At 38.5% G+C, this 18,259-nt stretch overlaps 1 protein-coding gene across 3 annotated transcripts in view; it reads left to right on the top strand.

Annotated features, from left to right (window-relative positions):
* The window catches only part of kcnip4a (potassium voltage-gated channel interacting protein 4a), a 1,126,071-nt gene that overhangs the window by 206,067 nt on the left and 901,745 nt on the right, over nt 1-18,259 (top strand). Inside the window, exons 1-2 of one of the 3 annotated variants that reach the window (XM_072562769.1) lie at nt 8,656-8,818; nt 8,906-9,056. The exons of the other annotated variants lie outside the window; for them this stretch is intronic. Of the exons in view, the coding sequence (XP_072418870.1) occupies nt 8,969-9,056 (88 nt within the window). The 5' untranslated portion in view covers nt 8,656-8,818; nt 8,906-8,968. Of the gene's footprint in view, nt 1-8,655; nt 8,819-8,905; nt 9,057-18,259 lie in introns of those variants that run through there. 3 annotated transcript variants of the gene reach the window in all.

The following is an 18,259-nucleotide window of genomic DNA, read 5'->3' as shown; positions in this document are numbered from 1 at the left end:
TTTTGTGTTTCATATACCAAAAAGCCCAGGTCTCTCTCAGGTGGTCTGCCCTTTGGATGTATGTTGCACTTTTTTGGAGGCTCTTTCTCTCTTAAAATAATAGGTTGCCTTTTGATTCTTCCTACCCAAGTGCATGAAGTCATATTTTTCAAGATTAAACTTCGTCTGCCAGGTTTTTGTGAACACTCTCCACCTAGTTATATCTTCTTACAGATTCCTTCTGTCCTCATCACAACATGCCCTCCCACCTATTTTTGCATCATCAACACATTTGCATACATTACACTCTTACCCCCCGCCCCCCAAAGTTATTAATATAGATTCTAAATAATGTGGTCCTAGAACTGATTCACCAGTTACACATTTCTGACCTGAAAAGGACCAATTAATTCCAACTTTGTCATCTGTGTGTTAACCAACCTTCAATCTGTGCTAATATACTACCTTCAATACGTGAGCTTCTTTCTTGTGCAATAAACTTTTTATGTGGCACAAAATGTGAATGCCTTCTGGAAATTCAAATATGCTATATCCACTGGGTACACTTTATCAACTCTGCTTGTTAATTTCCTTGATGAGATCTACAAATTTGTCCAAGATGATTCCCTTTCACAAAATCATGCTGACTGTGTTTAATTATGTTCAGCTTTGCTGAATGTCCTATTATTTCTTCCCTAACAATGGACTGTTGCATTTTCTCAGTGTCACATGTTGGGCTGACTGGCCTATAGTATTCTGTTCTTTGCCCTCCCTGCCTTCTTGAACTTTGGCATCATATTACTGGTTTTCTATTCTGGCAGTCTTGAATCCAGTAGGTTCTGGAACATTTTGATTAATGTTTCTACTATCTGTGCAGCCTCTTTCTTTAAAACTGTTGGACGCAGGCAATCAAGTCCTTAGACTTGTCTGCCTCTCTTCCCATTAGCTGCTTGCGATCAGTTATCTATGGGATTTTTATAGTGTCCATGGAAACACTAGTGTCATAGAGCACAGAAACAGACCCTTCAGTCCAACTCGTCCTTGCCAACCAGATATCCCAACCCAATCTAGGCCCATCTGCCAGCACCCGGCCCACCTCCAAAACCTTCCTTTTCATATACCCATCCAAATGCCTCTTAAATGTTGCAATTGTACCAGCCTCCACCATCTCCTCTGGCAGCTCATTCCATACACGTACCACCCTCTGCTTGAAAAAGTTGACCCTCAGGTCTCTTTTATATCTTTCCCCTGTCACCCTAAACCTATGCCCTCTACTTCTGGACTCGCCTACCCCAGGGAAGAGACTTTGTGTATTTATCTTATCCATACCCCTCATGATTTTATAAACTTCTATAAAGTCACCCCCTCAGCCTCCGATTAAGAAAAACAGCCCTAGCCTATTCAACTTCTCCCTATAGCTCAAATCCTCCAAACCTGGCAACATCCTTGTCAATCTTTTCTGAACCCTTTCAAGTTTCACAACATTCTTCCGATAGGAAGGAGACCAGATTTGCATGCAATATTCCAACAGTGGCCTAATCAATGTCTTGTACAGCTGCAACATGACCTCCCAACTCCTGTACTCAATACTCTGACCAATAAAGGAAAGCATACCAAACGCCTTCTTCACTATCCTATCTACCTGCGACTCCACTTTCAAGGAGCTATGAACCTGCACTCTAAGGTCTCTTTGTTCAGCAACACTCCCACACTCCCAAGGACCTGCTAAAATTTGCTTTCCCAAAACGCAGCATCTCACATTTATCTAAATTAAACTCCATCTGCCACTTCTCACCCCATTGGCCCATCTGATCAAATCCCATTGTAATCTGAGGTAAACTTCTTTGCTGTCCACTACACTGCCAATTTTGGTGTCATCTGCAAACATACTAACTTTACCTCTTATGTTCACATCCAAATTATTTATATAAATGACAAAAACGTAGGGGATCCAGCACCGATTCTTGTGGCCTTCCACTGGTCACAGGCCTCCAGTCTGAAAAACAACACTCCACCACCACCATCTGTCTTCTACCTCTGAGCCAGTTCTGCATCCAAATGTCTAGTTCTCCGTGTATTCCATGAAATCTAACCTTGCTAACCAGTCTCCCATGGGGAACCTTGTTGAACGGCTTACAGAAATCCATATTGATCATGTCCACCATTCTGCTCTCATCAATCCTCTTGGTTACTTCTTCAAAAAACTCAACCAAGTTTGTGAGACATGATTTCCCACGCACAAAGCCATGTTCTCTATCCCAAATAGAGAGGGCCCAAAGGAGGTTTAGCAGGATGTTGCCTGGATTGGACTGTATTAGCTATAAGGAGAAGTTGAATAAAATTAGATTGCATTCACTATAGCATCAAAGGTTGAGGGGTGACCTGATAGAGATAAAATTATTAGAGGTATGGAAAAGGTAGGTATTTGGAATCTTTTTCCCAGGTTGGAAATGTAAAATACTAGATTTTTTGGTGAAAGGGGGAAAATTTAAAGGAGATGTTTTACATGGAGGCTGCTATGTGCCTGGAACACAGTGGCGGGGAGGTGGTAGAATTAGATATGATAGCAATGTTTAAGAGGAATTTAGACAGACAGATAAACAGGCAGAGAAGAGAGGAATATGGATCATGTGCAGACAAGATTTGTTTAGGATGACATCCTGGCTGGCACAGACATAGTGCCGAAGGGCCTGTTCCTGTGCTAAACTGTTCTATGCTCTACATTCCATATAACTTACCCAGGAACAATCTATTTTAGATCCAGTACTGTGTAATGCATTAGGATTAGCAAGACATCTTCTAATTATGAGTCATCTAGGCGTAGTGATCACAATATTTCAAATTCAGTCTGAAGGAGATCAACTCTGGTCTCAAACAAGTGTTCGCAACTTAAGTCATGTCTGAAGTGGGCTGTGAAAATAGAATAAGGGGAAATTTAGTGACTGAGCAGTAGCAGACACTGTTAAGCAGAAATTTCATAATTCTCAGCTAAAATATAATCTGATCAAAAAAAAGACTTGACAAGGATGAAACAACAGCAGTCAACACTAGCTTTCGGAGTCTGTGGGTGAGTGTCATGCTTCTGGAAGTTCTCTGGCTTAAACTCTATCTGCCATTTCTCCACTCAAATTTCCAACTGATCTATGTCCTGCCGTATCCTTTGACAACCTTCCTCACTTAACACAATTCCACTAATTTTTGTGTTGTCTGCAAACGTACTAATCAGACCACTTTTTCATTACAATTGACAGAACTCCGAGCACTGATTCTTATGGAACTTCACTGGTCACAGATATCCAGTCAGAGAAACACTCCTCACAACTACCCTCTGTCTTCTATGACCAAGCCAATTTTATACCTAACTTACCAACTCACCATGAGTGGCCTTGTCAAATGCTTTAGTAAAGTTCATGTAGACAATATCCACAGCCCTACCCTTATCAATCATTTTTGTCACTTCCTTATACTCTCAGGAAAATTTGTGAGAGAAAACTTCACTCACACAAAACCATGCTATCACTAAGTCCATTCTTTGCCGAACATGAGTAAATCCTGTCCTGCAACATGTCCAGCAAAGTTCTGCAACATATTGCTCTAGGAAGTAATCCTGACCATCTTCCATGTCACTCTTGACCATCTGATTTGTCCAGTCTATATACAGATTAAAATCAACCATGACAATTGCCCTTCTTACATGTTTTCATTATTTCCTGATTTATGTGTTGTCCTAGAGTGATGTAACACTTTGGAGGCCTACAAACAACTCCGACCTGTGGCATCTTTCCCTTGTCATTCCATAGCTCCACCCAAACTGGCTCCACATCATAATCTTTTGCACCTGTATCACTATTCCCCCACCAGACTTATTACTCCTTTATTAACAAAGCTACCTCACCTCCTTTTGCTGTTTGTCTATTCTTCTGGAACATGAATACCCTTGATACTTGGGTTTCCAGTCTTGATCACCATAAAATCATGTTTCCATAGTAACTATTAAGATATCTTCATTTATTTGTCTTTATGTTGTCAACTTATCTATTTTATTCCAAATACTTCATTCAGAAAAGAATCTTAAGCCTTGATCTTTTACAATTATTATGTATTCTGGTTCAAACTTGTGCTGCACTCCTCTGCATTTAGTTTCTATCTTTTCTGTCATACTTTGATTATCATTCATAATTTTGCTACCCTGCACCTCTGCGCTCTCATTCCTTTTGGATTTTTCAAACTTCCCATAGCCTTTGCAGTGTCCAGTGCCTCCAACTGTTAATTGATATGACATGGAGTGAATCAAATTGGCTGAAGGCTGGTATGTATGATGCTGGGGACCACTAGCGGAGGCAGAGATGGCTAATCCACTCTGCACTTCTGGCGGAAGATCTTCAGCCTTACCTTTTGCATTAATGTATTTGATTCTTCCATCATTGAAGATGGGGATATTTGTGCGGCCTCTTTTTCCAGTCAGTTATTTAATTGTCCAACACCATTCACAAATGGATGTGGCAGAACGGCAGAGCTTTGATCTGATCCATTAGTTGTGGGATTCCTTAGCTCTCTCTTTTACTTGCAGCTTATGCTATTTGGCATGCAAGTGGTCCTGTTTGGCAGCTTCACCAAGTTGATATCTCATTTTCAGATATGCCTTATGCTACTCCTGGCATACTGGCCTGTACTCTCCATTGAACCAAGGTTGATGTACTGGATTGATGGTAATGATTGAGTTGGGGATATGCCAAGCCATGAGGTTACAGATTGTGCTGGAGTACAATTCTGCTGTTGATGGCCCACAGTGCCTCATGGATCTTAGTCTTCAGTTTTTGGATCTGTTCAAGGTCTGTCCCATTTAGCACAGCGACAATGCTACACAGCATGATCGAGGTTATTCTCAATGTGAAGACAGCTTTGTCTCCACAGGACTGTGGGGTGGTCACTCTTACCGATACAGTCATGAGCAGGTTGCAGCCACCTGATTGGTATGGATAAGATCAAGTATGTTTTTCCTCTTGCTAGTTCCCTCACCACCTGCTGCAGACTCAGTCTCGCAACTAAGTCCTTTAAGACCTAACCAGCTCAATCAGTAGTACTGCTGTTGAGCCATTCTTAGTGGTGGACATTGAAATCCCCTACCCAGAGTACTTTTGTGCACTTGCCACACTTTCCTCATCTTATGACTGAATAGTTCGGAGCATTGTTGAAATGTAGCCATTCCAGTGTTACAGTCCTAACTTTCTCCGGTGCTGGTGCCAGTGTCCTATGAGCCAGAACTCACTTCTCCTATACCATTCTTTGATCTGTGCATTCATTCTTCTAATCATCTCAAGGGGAAATAGTGGCATAGTGACGGTCTCAGGATGTGTAATCAAGAGATCTCGGGCATGCTCTAGTTAAAGACCCAGATTTGAATCCTACCAGGACAATAATGGAATTTGAATTAACTCAAAATAATTCTGGATGACTATGAAACTGTTTTCAATTGTCATTAAAAAAAATTAGTTCACTAGTACCTTTTTGAGAAGGTATTCAGCCATCCTTACCTGGTATGGTCTACATGTGTCTCCAGAAAAATGTGATTGACTCTTAATTCTCCCAAGAATGATCTAGCAAGCACCTTTTTGTCCTCTTTCTCTCTCTCTCACTTTTATTGTCTGTTATTGCTTCCAAAAGATTTCTATTCTGCTGCTTCTCAAAAGGACTTCTTCTGCTTCTTGTCAGTCTTGTCTATCTTTCCTCCCTCATGATTCAGGTGTAACCCCCTCCTTTTCCTCATCACTATAGTCTATTCAATTATACCGCTGGTCATCAGAATTATTTGTTTGGGTGGTAATTTATTGGGTGCCTGTACTATTCCACTGAGAGCTTTTTTTTGTCTATTATCTTCTAGTTTTGTTGTGACTCTTCCATTCTGACTGTATCTTATTAATGTTTGTTTTGAAAAATCAATATTTTCACACTAAATCAATTGGAAATATAGTACATTGTCCATTCTTTCAACTCTCTGCATTTGGGAATCACTACTTAAACCAGCATTTTGCTGCCAATTCATAGCTGCCCTTGTGAATGTATTGGTAGACCTTTCTGTATCATAGTAGTCTGACTAGAGACGATCTTCCCGCACTTCTGTTCAGATGGATATTCCAGGACTTTCACCTAGTAACAGTGAGTTACTGATTAAATATGTTCAAGTAGGGGTGGATGTGATTTGGGAGGTGATGATACTTGTTACTGTTGTGCTTCCAGGGATGGAGGTTTGTGCGTTGCAGCAGTGAAGCCTATCGATAGTACACACTGAAGCCAAAGGCAGTTTAAAATCAATCAATGCAGGTACAATTACTTGTCATAGTATTGCACTGTAGAGACCTTCCTCATGATATTATTATGGCTGGTAATACAACCTATATTTGCAAGAATTCATATTTTACAGTTACATGGCAGCTATGGACAAACTTCATCACTTTAAACTTGTCAAGGACCAGACACATTGCCCAAAACTGGGTTAAAATAAGGCAAATAGACTTTGAATCTATGTCCTTTTTGTTGACTTCCAAAGAATTTCTGCAAACTACCCACTATAAGGAGATGTACATATTTGACCCAATAATAAAAGTTCACTAACTGATTAACTAATCAATTAAAAATACATCCATGGCTGGAGTAGTTATTTGTGCATTCGAATGATGGTCAGATTGTAAACAGTATCACACATTTAAAGATGCAGACCATACAGCTTCAAATCTAGATAATCTAAGTTGCCAATAGTGAGCCAGATTCAGTACTTATAATGAGTCACTTAATTATATGGCCAGATAGAATTTTACCATAATCCAGATGTAAGAAAAATACCTTTATTGAAAGTGAAATGTTTTTCATGTTATGATTACTATATAGACAGTTTTTTTTTAAATCACTAAGTTGACTTTACCATGGTTTCTTGTTACCATGAGGATACTTGGCCATTCTGTTGTTAGAAAGATTTTGAGGACTGACCAAGTGGCCAACAATGAGGTCCTGGCCCGCACTCAGATACCCAGCCATTTCACCCTGCTCCAACAACACTGTCTCCGCTGGCTGGGGCATATACACCACATGTCAGATGGGAGGATCCGAAAGACCTGCTGTACAGGGAACTGGCCTCTGGCAGGAGAGCACAAGGGCGGCCTCATCTTCGTTTCAAAGATGGCTGCAAGAGAGACATGAAATCACTGAACATGATCGTTCAGAGGTGGGAGGACAATCCAAGCATACAGTCTCGCTGGAGGCTGGAATTACACAGCGGTCTAATAAGAGAAGAGAAGGTGAGGCTTGCTGCTAAAGGAAAGTGCATCATCGACAAACAGCACCAAGATAACACTGGAGGACAGTGACTTCAAGTGCAGTCGCTGCAGCTAAGACTGCCACACCATGTGGGCCTTTACAGCCACAACAGATGCTGCTCTACCGACAAAGACTGAAGCAAGACTTCCCAGGTGTAGATCCATGATCTCACAAGACTAACAGATACCACCATGAGAAAACATGAACTGTCTATTCACTGTCAGCTAAACAAAAAAAAATTAACTGTTATACTTTTTAAACAAGTCTTTATTTATATTGTTGCCATGCATTTTAAATTGCAAAGGTATTTTAGTGTTTTAAATTAGAGAAGAGTTTTTTCTAGTTATCATTACACATTTTGATCACAGAATGCTGTGACTACAATTTGTCATTATTTTGATATTTCTGAATATATTAACTGTTTTGAGCTGTGTCATCATCAAAATTGCATCATTCTTTGTATGTATGTGTTTTTGCTACATCATCCTGTATTAGAATTACATGTAAGGTCAGACCCTAAGGTCAGTTACTCTTGACGTCACGAGGCTCCTGGGTTTTGAATTTTTAAACAGGACATAAGGGACTGGCCAGCCCGTTAGAATGCACTGTGCTAGCTGCAGTGTACTTTTTTTTTGGGGGCTGCTCTGTGAAAATGAATCCTTGGAGCTTGCTCAAGGACATTGACAGGAGATTACTGTCATAATTGTTACTGGATGCAAAAAAACTGTTTTCATATTGTGAAACATTGACTTTATTATAATAGGTGACAATTCCTCATAAATCTTCATTTTTAACATTCAAGCTAGTAATGCCCAGAGGTCATGCAGCTGTAAGGCTCTCTTTCATATAGTCACAGTTGCATTGTTTTATGAAGTGATGCAAGATCCAAGCTATTGATATAATAGCTTTATTGTGTCTCTTTGGGTGCTACAGGTAAAATAAATCCAATCAGATTGCAATATTTACTGGTATTATCTAAGCAGCATGTAATCTTGACAATAGAAAGAATAAAATATGAATTCTGAAATATGTGGTGCTTGCCAAGTAATTGTTATCATCTTTGACTGCATTTTGTTTGTAATCTTTCAGGTCATCTCTCTGTTCCAAGTATAGCTGTGCCTTTAATATTTGCACTTTTTCAATGGCTACACACAGTGATTCGTTTGTAATGATGTGAAGTGTTAATCACCTACTCTTTTTATAAACTGTGTGTAACACGGTCTGTCGCATGACTGCCTCATCACCTGCTGCCATGCTTATTCTTTGATGAGGACAGATTTCAGTAGCTATACAGGAGAAGCAGGCCCCACCCCCTAGTCAATGGTCTGTGAGGATAGAATATCTACAGACGCTGTGTGAGTCAGTAATATGTGAACTGCTACACTGGCAGCTCTCATCCATTCTAGACCTTCAGCCTCAACTGGCCAATGCCGACTGCCACAGCTGACCTTACAAAAAAAAGAACCGATTGGACTGAGCAATTAGTATATGCTTCACTTGCTGAAAATTTATTTGACAGACATCTGAGGTAAATCAAAAGGTTTTATTTCCACAAGCCACAGCAAGTGGGATAGCAGTCTGCAGTCTTAACTGTGAAACAAGTTTTCTGTTACAGACACCCAGCTCAGTGGCCTATTCCTGTCTTTATTCTTGTGCGAAGAATAGAATCCAGTTTAGCATGAGTGGCTGTAGGAAAAGATGTAAGCGTGAAATTCTGAAATTTGCCCAGTACCTGTTCAGGTTTATTACCGGATCGCTAAACACAGGTAATGCTGTGTTTTTTAAAAAATAACACTAGTTTTATTTTTGTAAAGTGCTAAATATAGATTGTGTGAAAAAATGTTAATGCTTTTGCTTTACTTTCCTGTTTCTCTTTTTCTATTGAATTCTGTATGTTTGGTGTTTGTAATCTGTTTTTAAAAGAAGCCTGAATGTAGCAGAAATGCTTAGGGTTACTAGACATTCTGTGTTCATTGTCTATAGATATAGAATGTGAAATGAATGTGTAACATAAATTTAACTACATTGGACATTTGAGTACTATCATACTTGTTCACATTCTTCGTGAATGTGAAGACTGAATACCTAATAGGCTGCAATAGACTAAGATCATACTTGTTGCATTACATTTTGCTTTGAAGCTAATTATTAATTATTGTGCTGTATAAAACAATGGATTTGTTTCTTTATTCTAGCTCTAGCCAATACTGTTGAAATTATCATTTTGCTTGAATGTTACATTAAACAGAAATAGCAGAGTGAAAATTAAACTTATACAAGGCTTCAATCTAATTTAAAATGTTTATGATAACTTCTCTTAGAAATTAATAGTTAAGTAAATAGCTGTAGACCAAAGTACAGAGGCTGTTCTGGTCCCTGTAGCTCTAGTCAAGTGGAATGTCATTCAACAATTTTGGAAGAACTGATACAGGTACCTGAAGTAGTTTGAAGTAGTCTTATTCATGACACAGTTTGTAAAAGAAAAACTCTCATTTTCAGTGATAGAAAATAGGGTGGAAATAATTGTTAATTTTTGCACAATTCAAGCTTAAAATTTTATTAGAGGAAAACTAATGGAAATTAGTAGTTTCACAATATGTTAATTGATATTTAGTTGCTTATCAGCTAAGTGCTGTAATTGAGAGTGAATTTTTCCAAATAAAATTATTTTTACATTTAAAGCTTTCTGTTTTGGGGTGTCGCAATTAAACTTGTAGTGTCATTATACAAAATTGATATTACTTACAGCTGGTTTTATTGTGTTTGAGCATTTCATTATTATTGTGAGGCAAAAACAAGCCTGAAAGCTAATGCTTCAATATGATCAAGTGACACAATTTGGCTTTGTGATGTCACAATCATTTTATAATGCAGTTGAGCATTAGCGTGTTGTCATTTGTTAATTTAGTACTCAAATAAAGCCACAGATATTTGATGTTGATTTTAGAAAAATGTTGGTCTCTTTTCAAGTCTTGTAACAATGCAATTCAAACTGAATAACATCTATTTACCTTTACATTTGAATAAAGATGGTCAACTTGAATCCAGGTCATCAGACTAATCTGATAGCATTAGAATATAAAATATGGTCATGTCCTGTTGCATCTTCTGGTGTGCAAATACGTGTCTTGTTAATCAAGGTTCAAAGTGAAAAGAATGTATTTTTGGTCAAATTAAAATCCCATGTTTTGAATGTAAAATATAAACCTTATACTTGGCCATTTTAGGTATCAGCATATCAATGACAATAATACCATAACTTTATTAACCCCAAAGATTTGAGCATGATTTACAAAGTAGCTCACTGTATGTATTCTATTCACTGAGGTGAAAGGAGAAGTATTTATTTCAGAGACTGTTCTGCATGTGTAAAAGCTGTATTAAGATAAGAATGAAACCGTGAATTGTATATAGAGTTGTTCATATGTTGTGTCCTATTTAGGAATGCAAACATCTTCATAATTCATTTCTCTATTCAGCTGTTTTTCTGGTACTTGAGGTTTACTACTGTTGGCTACTTTTATACAGTTTAATATTTTAAACATATTATCTAAAACCTGTCTATTTGTAATTAAATTAAGATATCCAGGTTGCTGATGAGGAAGTGTGAAATGTGTTGCCCGGGTTGCTATGGTAATTTAGTGACATGCCATTTTTGGGAGATCTTTAATTGGAACCCAAAGCTACAGTTCTGCATCTCATTATTGCAATCTGGATCAAGTTTTGCATCTGTTCTTTTCTATTTTTTAAATTACTGGAGGGTATTTATACTTGTGTTTTTCCTTAGTAGATTGATTATTAACCCTCTGATGGCATACATAGTTTGTATAAAACTGAACAGTGCAGGCATGTAGTATGTTAATGTTCTGCTGCTCAATTCTACAGACCATATGTAATTAATTTGAAGGCAGAATTTAGAAAACTCTCAAATGCAAAAACTCAACTGTATCCTTTTTTCACATTCTAGTCTCTTTCAAACGTGCGTATGTTGTAGGATATTTCAATAACAAAGAAATGATGATCTCCAGACTTTTGAGTCCTGTGTACTTTTGGAATCCTTCTGCCAGTGAAACCTAGCTCTGATCCTCACCAAGTAAGCAATGCAAAGGAGAGAGTTCCTAATTTAAATACATTAACTGGGCATGTTAAATATCATCAGAAGGAAGTGATCACAATATATTGTGTACTAAGACCTTCTTGTGGATGCCTTTCTCATGGAATATCAAATGTGTCTATAATCTATTATTTGTTCAGTCACTTGGAGTACCAAGCTGTTGATGTTCGACCAGGCCAGAAGTAATGAAAGATCTACCTTTTCTTGGTCACAATTTCTGTTGTCTCTCTGTCATATTTTTGGGATAGGTGGAGATTCTGCCTTAAACAAGGCTCTGCAGGAATAATCAGATAAGGTTGTAGCCTTACATTTATAGTTATCAATTTAATTTCCAACTCTTTCCTGCAGTCCTCCTGTAACCATGGTGAAAATGCAATAGAAGGGCTGTGGGTATTTGGCCCCTGTAAGTTACAGCTTTGTAGTGAAATTTTATGACACCTACTGACATTTTCATGAATAATATATCTGAGAAAGGCAGAGGACATACTAAGTATAGTTGAAATAATTATTCAATAATTTATAATATGTCCAATATATTTAACAAATGTAGAAAAATGGGAGTCTTAGAGTTGGTAATTACATTTTGTACAGTAGTTTAAAAAGTGATTTAGAAGCACTTTTATCATTCCTGTGTACGTTGAACTTTTTGTTCTCTTATTGCTAAACTGTTAATGTGAAAAGCAATGCACAAGGTTTTGATTTCTACTGAACTGGTGTATAAAAAGGTGAAAACACTTAACCACAGTTTCATAGAAATGTCAGCAAAACTGTGAAGAGATACCATCATGGTCAAATAACTGTCCAGTGAAAGTGAAAACATTCAAAAATGTGTTTATTCAACAGAGCAATGAAACCAAACACCCAATCATATTGTGATCATTACGAACAGCTGTACTGCTTTGTGTTGTGTGCGTCAATGCTGTCAGCAGTCACTCTGATGAAGGCAAACTAATGAAAACAAAACCTAGAAACTCAACTGATGTGCACTGTACCTATTACTTTTATGCCAGGAATCTACATTTTGGTGAAAAAGGGAGGCTGCAATGCTTTATACTGAATAGTAATACATTTTTGTTAAGTATAAATGTGAAGCACATTAACTCCATTGTGTAAAAGAATTTTATGCAAGTGGTAAAAATAGTGTCATTGTAGCCATGCTTGTGGACAGTAATTTCTATTGGACATCAACATTTGATTTAATTGTAAGCCATTCCTCTATTTGTATTTAAATTAATGGTCCACAAATTAGGGGCAGCACGGTGGTTCAGTGGTTAGCACTGCTGTCTCACAGCATCAGATACTCAGATTCAATTCCAGCCTTTGGTGACTGTGTGGAGTTTGCATGTTCTCCCCGTGTCTGCATGGGTTTCCTTTGGGTGCTCCAGTTTCCTCCCACAGTTCAAAGGGGTACAGGTTAGGTGGATTGGCCATGCTAAATTGCCATTATGTTCAGGCAGTGCAGGCTAGGTGGATTAGCTATGGGAAATGTGGAAATAACAGGATACGATAGGGATCTGGGTGAGATGTTCTTCAGAGGGTATGTGTGCACTTGGTGGGCTGAAGGGCCTTTCTCCACAGTGCAAGAATTCTGTAGAATTTGACATCATTCTGCCTCCTTAAATAAGGCTGCTGGTTCATCTCTGTCCTGGAGCTGTAAATGTATTTAGTACCCCAAGCTTATACTTTGCAGACTTTGGCTGATACTTTAAAGTTTTAAATAGTCTGCAACATAGTCCTGTTCGGGACTGCTCAGGATAGATCCAGGGTCTTTTGAAGTGGGTTATCAGAAGCACACCAGATTATCAGTTTGGACAAACAGGAAATTGGAAGAACACAGCAAGCCAGAGAGCATCAGGAGGTGAAGAAGTCAATGTTTCAGGTCATCTAGTCCTGAAGAAGGGTTAATATCTGAATCGTTGACTTCTCCACCTCCTGATGCTGCCTGGCTTGCTGTGTTCTTCCAGCTTCCTGTTTGTCTACTTCGGATTCCATCATCTGCAGTTCTTTTGTCTATAATCATGATTATCAGTTTGAGTGGCTTCAAGATTCCAAGAGTACTGTACTTGTAGGCGAAACTGGAAATCTAACGTTACAGGACTAACTGAGCAGCACCTAAGACTATGTATTAGCGTTACTATACGGTATTTCTCAGTTGGGTGGAATTTTAGCACTTTTCTTTATTTTTTTGTTCATGGGTTGAAATAAATGCTGAGAAAATTAAAAACACAATGAGCCTGGAGATATATAGTAGAATCTGATCATTGGATTCACAGTAAGTTGCCAGGCATGACAATTACTATTAAGTAACATCTATGGGAACCTTTAAGGTAAAAGAAGGTTTCTGCAGTGCCAAAATGCTAAATCCACTCCATAATTATCAATTGTCAGCTTTGGGTTTTGCATTTTGCATGCAGTTAAAATTAATTCTTCCTTCTCTTTCTCCCCATCCTATGGAGATGAATGTCCTGTCATCAAGAAATCCCCAGAAGCGTTTTCTAAAGAAGTCACTATAAAAACTGAACATCTTTTGGCTCCATAAACATGTGTGAGTGGTAAGTGAACCTCAGGCAGATGTATGATTGAAAACCACAACATTACAATCATCAGCAATCAGAATACTCATGACTCTGAAATATTAAGGAGCAACATGATGCCATCCATACCATGATTAGAGGCTATCTTTCAACCCCACAGCTTTTCCATCACCCTGAGAAATCTATATTTCAGTTTATCTTCTCCAATTTGATATAACCATCCTACTGAATAATAATTAAATTCTGGATTCAATCCCCACCCCGCGCCCCACACACCCACACATCCACACATCCACCCACTAGCTCATCCATTGACAGAAATTCCCACTCATTACTGAGAAGAACTTCAGTCATCTCATTTCTCACCTCAAACCAGGATGATTGGATGATGCGATATTTTCCAGGAAGCAATCTATCTATTTGATTCATCCTCCAATATATTTTATGCTTCCTGCACTCTTACCACACTCACGAAAGGCAGATGCAAGTTTTGTAAGAAATTTGACAGTTCAATATCAAATCTGTTTTTTTTCTTCATCCTATTTACTAGCTGGAGTTTATAGACAAATACATAATCCATGCTTTCTCTTTTTGATCACCATATTCTCAACTCTTTTGTTGCTCTGCTTCCTATGTTCCTCCATTCCTTTTCTTTCCCTCTTCCTGCATTGTCAGCTTTCGTCCTCCCATTCACCAAAAATCAGGTGAGAAGAAAAGACGCTCTCAATTCATCACTGCCTGCTTTGCACTACTGCTGGAACCCAATTTCACTCACAAGAACTTGACACTTGGCCAGTTCTGTTTGTCTAATTGTACATTTGCCATGTACTGTAGCTATGCTTGTCTATTTTTCTCCACAGTATATACTTTCAAAATGGCAGTAATTTCATAGCATAGATGATTAAGACTATAGACTGCAGTGAGTTCCAGATCTACTCTGTATAGTTGTCACACTGATTTAGCGTCATTGCCACGTACTTGCTAAGATTCATTTTATATTTTGCTTTATGCAAAATTTCTTACACAGATTTACTCAATTATTCTATTCTTTTGTCACTGTATGCCAGTTATACTGTGTGTCAAGGGCTATGAACACATAGTTGCATAGGATTTTTGTTATTCAAAGAGCAATTGATGTATATTTGAAGATAATGAATTTGTATTTATTGGTTTGAGATTCCGAAGTTTTCTAAGGAAGGCTAATTAATAGGTGAATAATGGTAGAATGCAAATTACACATTTAATGTCCAGTTTTAATTCCATAAACTGTATTTTAGTATCTCAAGAATCCAGTTCAGTTTGTGTCTATTGTATTCATGTGTGAGTAATTTGCAGTTTTTGTCATGATTACATTTTATCTATAAATAGTTAATTTAACCATAGCATCCACCAATCAATTGGCACCACTCACAATAGAAATGACTAACTGTTTACTTAATGGAGCTTTAGTTGGGAATGTAACAATAGACTGTTAATCTTGATGAAATAACAATCAACCAGGTTCTATAAAGTACAAGTTTTACTCACAGATTGCCATTCAGGCAGCAAAGACCAATAAAAAGTGTGCAGCATAGTTTAACCAGGATGCCACTATGTATGGAGCAATTTAGGTACTTACAACTATTTCCACTGGGACAGAAAAGTTGAGAAGTTTCTTAAATTATCAATTTTGAAATATTAAAAATGTATAGCAAAAAACAATTTGTTTTGGTGACAACAATGTCAGGGTCATCAATGTTTAAAATGATTATTAAAGAAAATATGTAGAGAATTTTCTTTGCACAAAGAATTGTTTGTGCATGAAATGCTTTATTGCAGGAATTTGTGGAGGCAAGATTATTGCATCTTTTAATGATGATTTGTACCAAAAGAATATGCTGGGATGTGAAGTAAGTGTGAGGGTATTTGAGCTAACTTTTAAATTGCTCAAGGGCACAGTGTAAAAACTGCATTTACAACTCTTCAGAAGACCTAGAGCCAGACAGCTTCCTTCTGAGTTGTAATCTTCTCTTGTTCCATACTGTACTGAACTACCATTATAACCAAAAAATAATTTTAACAAAGTAAAGTTACACATTGAAAAAAATATACAACCAGTGGAATTAAAAACAAGTTTTTTTATATCGGGGCAGCATGGTGGCTCTGGTTAGCACTGCTGCCTCACAGTGCCAGGGACCTGGGTTAGACAATACACCATAGGTGCAGGAGTAGGCCATTCTGCCCTTCAAGCCTGCACCACCATTCAATATGATCATGGCTGATCATCCTTAATCAGTATCCTGTTCCTGCCTTATCTCCATAACCCTTGATTCCACAATCCTTGAGAGCTCTATCCAACTCTTTCTTAAATGAATCCAGAGACTGGGCCTCCACTGCCCTCTGGGGCGGAGCATTCCACACAGCCACCACTCTCTGGGTGAAGAAGTTTCTCCTCATCTCTGCCCTAAATGGTCTACCCCGTATTTTTAATCTGTGTCCTCTAGTTCGGCACTCACCCATCAGCGGAAACATGTTTCCTGCCTCCAGAGAGTTCAATCCTTTAATAATCTTATATGTCTCAATCATATCCCCTCTCAGTCTTCTAAACTCAAGGGTATGCAAGCCCAGTCACTCCAGTCTTTCAGTGTAAGGTAATCCCGCCATTCCAGGAATTGACCTTGTGAACCTACGCTGCACTCCCTCAATAGCCAGAATGTCTTTTCTCAAATTTGGAGACCAGAACTGCACACAGTACTCCAGGTGTGGTCTCACCAGGGCCCTGTACAGCTGCAGAAGAACCTCTTTGCTTCTATACTCAATCCCTCTTGTTATGACGGCCAGCATGCTATTAGCCTTCTTCACTACCTGCTGTACCTGCATGCTTACCTTCATTGACTGGTGTACAAGAACACCCAGATCTTTCTGTACTGCCCCTTTACCTAAATTGATTCCATTTAGGTAGTAATCTGCCTTCCTGTTCTTGCCACCGAAGTGGATAACCATACATTTATCCACATTAAACTGCATCTGCCATGCATCTGACCACTCACCTAACTTGTCCAAGTCACCCTGTAATCTCCTAACATCCTCATCACATTTCACCCTGCCACCCAGCTGAGTATCATCAGCAAATTTGCTAATGTTATTACTAATACCATCTTCTATATCATTAACATATTATAAAAGGCTGCGGTGCCAGTACTGATCCTTGCGGTACCCCACTGGTCACTGCCTGCCGTTCCGAAATGGAGCCATTTATTCCTACTCTTTGTTTCCTATCAGCCAACCGACTTTCAGTCCAAGTTAGTCCTTTGCCCCCAATACCATGCGCCCTAATTTTGCTCACTAACCTCCTATGTGGGACTTTATCAAAAGCTTTCTGAAAGTCCAGGTATACTACATCTACTGGATCTCCCTCGTCCATCTTCAGAGTTACATCCTCAAAAAATTCCAGAAGATTAGTCAAGCATGATTTCCCCTTCATAAATCCATGCTTCAAAACCTATCCTGTTACTACTATCCAGATATGTCATAATTTCATCCTTTATAATAGACTCCAGCATCTTTCCCATCACTGAGGTCAGACTAACTGGTCTATAATTTCCTGCTTTCTCTCTCCTACCTTTCTTAAAAAGTGGAATAACATTAGCCACTTTGATGATCGCCTTGGGTGACTGTGTGGGAGTTTGCACATTCGCCCCGTGTCTGTGTGGGTTTCCTCCCACAATCCAAAAATGTGCAGGTTAGGTGAATTGGCCATTGTGTTCAGGGATGTGTAAGTTAGGTGCATTAATTAGGGGCAAATGTAGAGTACTAGCATAGGGGAATGGGTCTGGGTGGGTTACTCTTCGGAGGGTCAGTGTGGACCTGTTGGGCCTAATGGCCTGTTTCTACACTGTAGGACTCTATTCTATTCTATGTGAGTGTGCTTGATTGCAAGATTTAAGTCTCAAAGGCAGAAAATGCTTTATCCCCCATCTCACATTGGTGAGTACACCAGATTGTTAATCAGGATGATAATTGATGTTAGTGCAACACAATGTTTTGATTCAGATGCAAGAAAATTAAGCAGTAAACAATAGAAGATGGATATATTATCCTTTAATGGCATCATGTAGTCAGAGACATTAATCTACCAGTCTGCATGCTAACAGCAGAAATTTCTTTGTGTGAAATAAAATAATCATAACTGCTTTTTTTTTATATAGACACTTATCTCAGTGAGCAGAGAATAGTGTGTTTTGGAAATAGAACCAGATGGTGAGGGAAAATTGCCTGAAGCAGTAAAACCCATACAGTTTTTATGGATTTTTGCTACTCAAATTAATTCATATATTATTAG

This window comes from Chiloscyllium punctatum, chromosome 1, assembly GCF_047496795.1.
Source record: "Chiloscyllium punctatum isolate Juve2018m chromosome 1, sChiPun1.3, whole genome shotgun sequence".
In the NCBI taxonomy this organism is placed as follows: Eukaryota; Metazoa; Chordata; class Chondrichthyes; order Orectolobiformes; family Hemiscylliidae; genus Chiloscyllium; species Chiloscyllium punctatum.
This window is presented reverse-complemented; position numbering and strand designations above follow the sequence as displayed.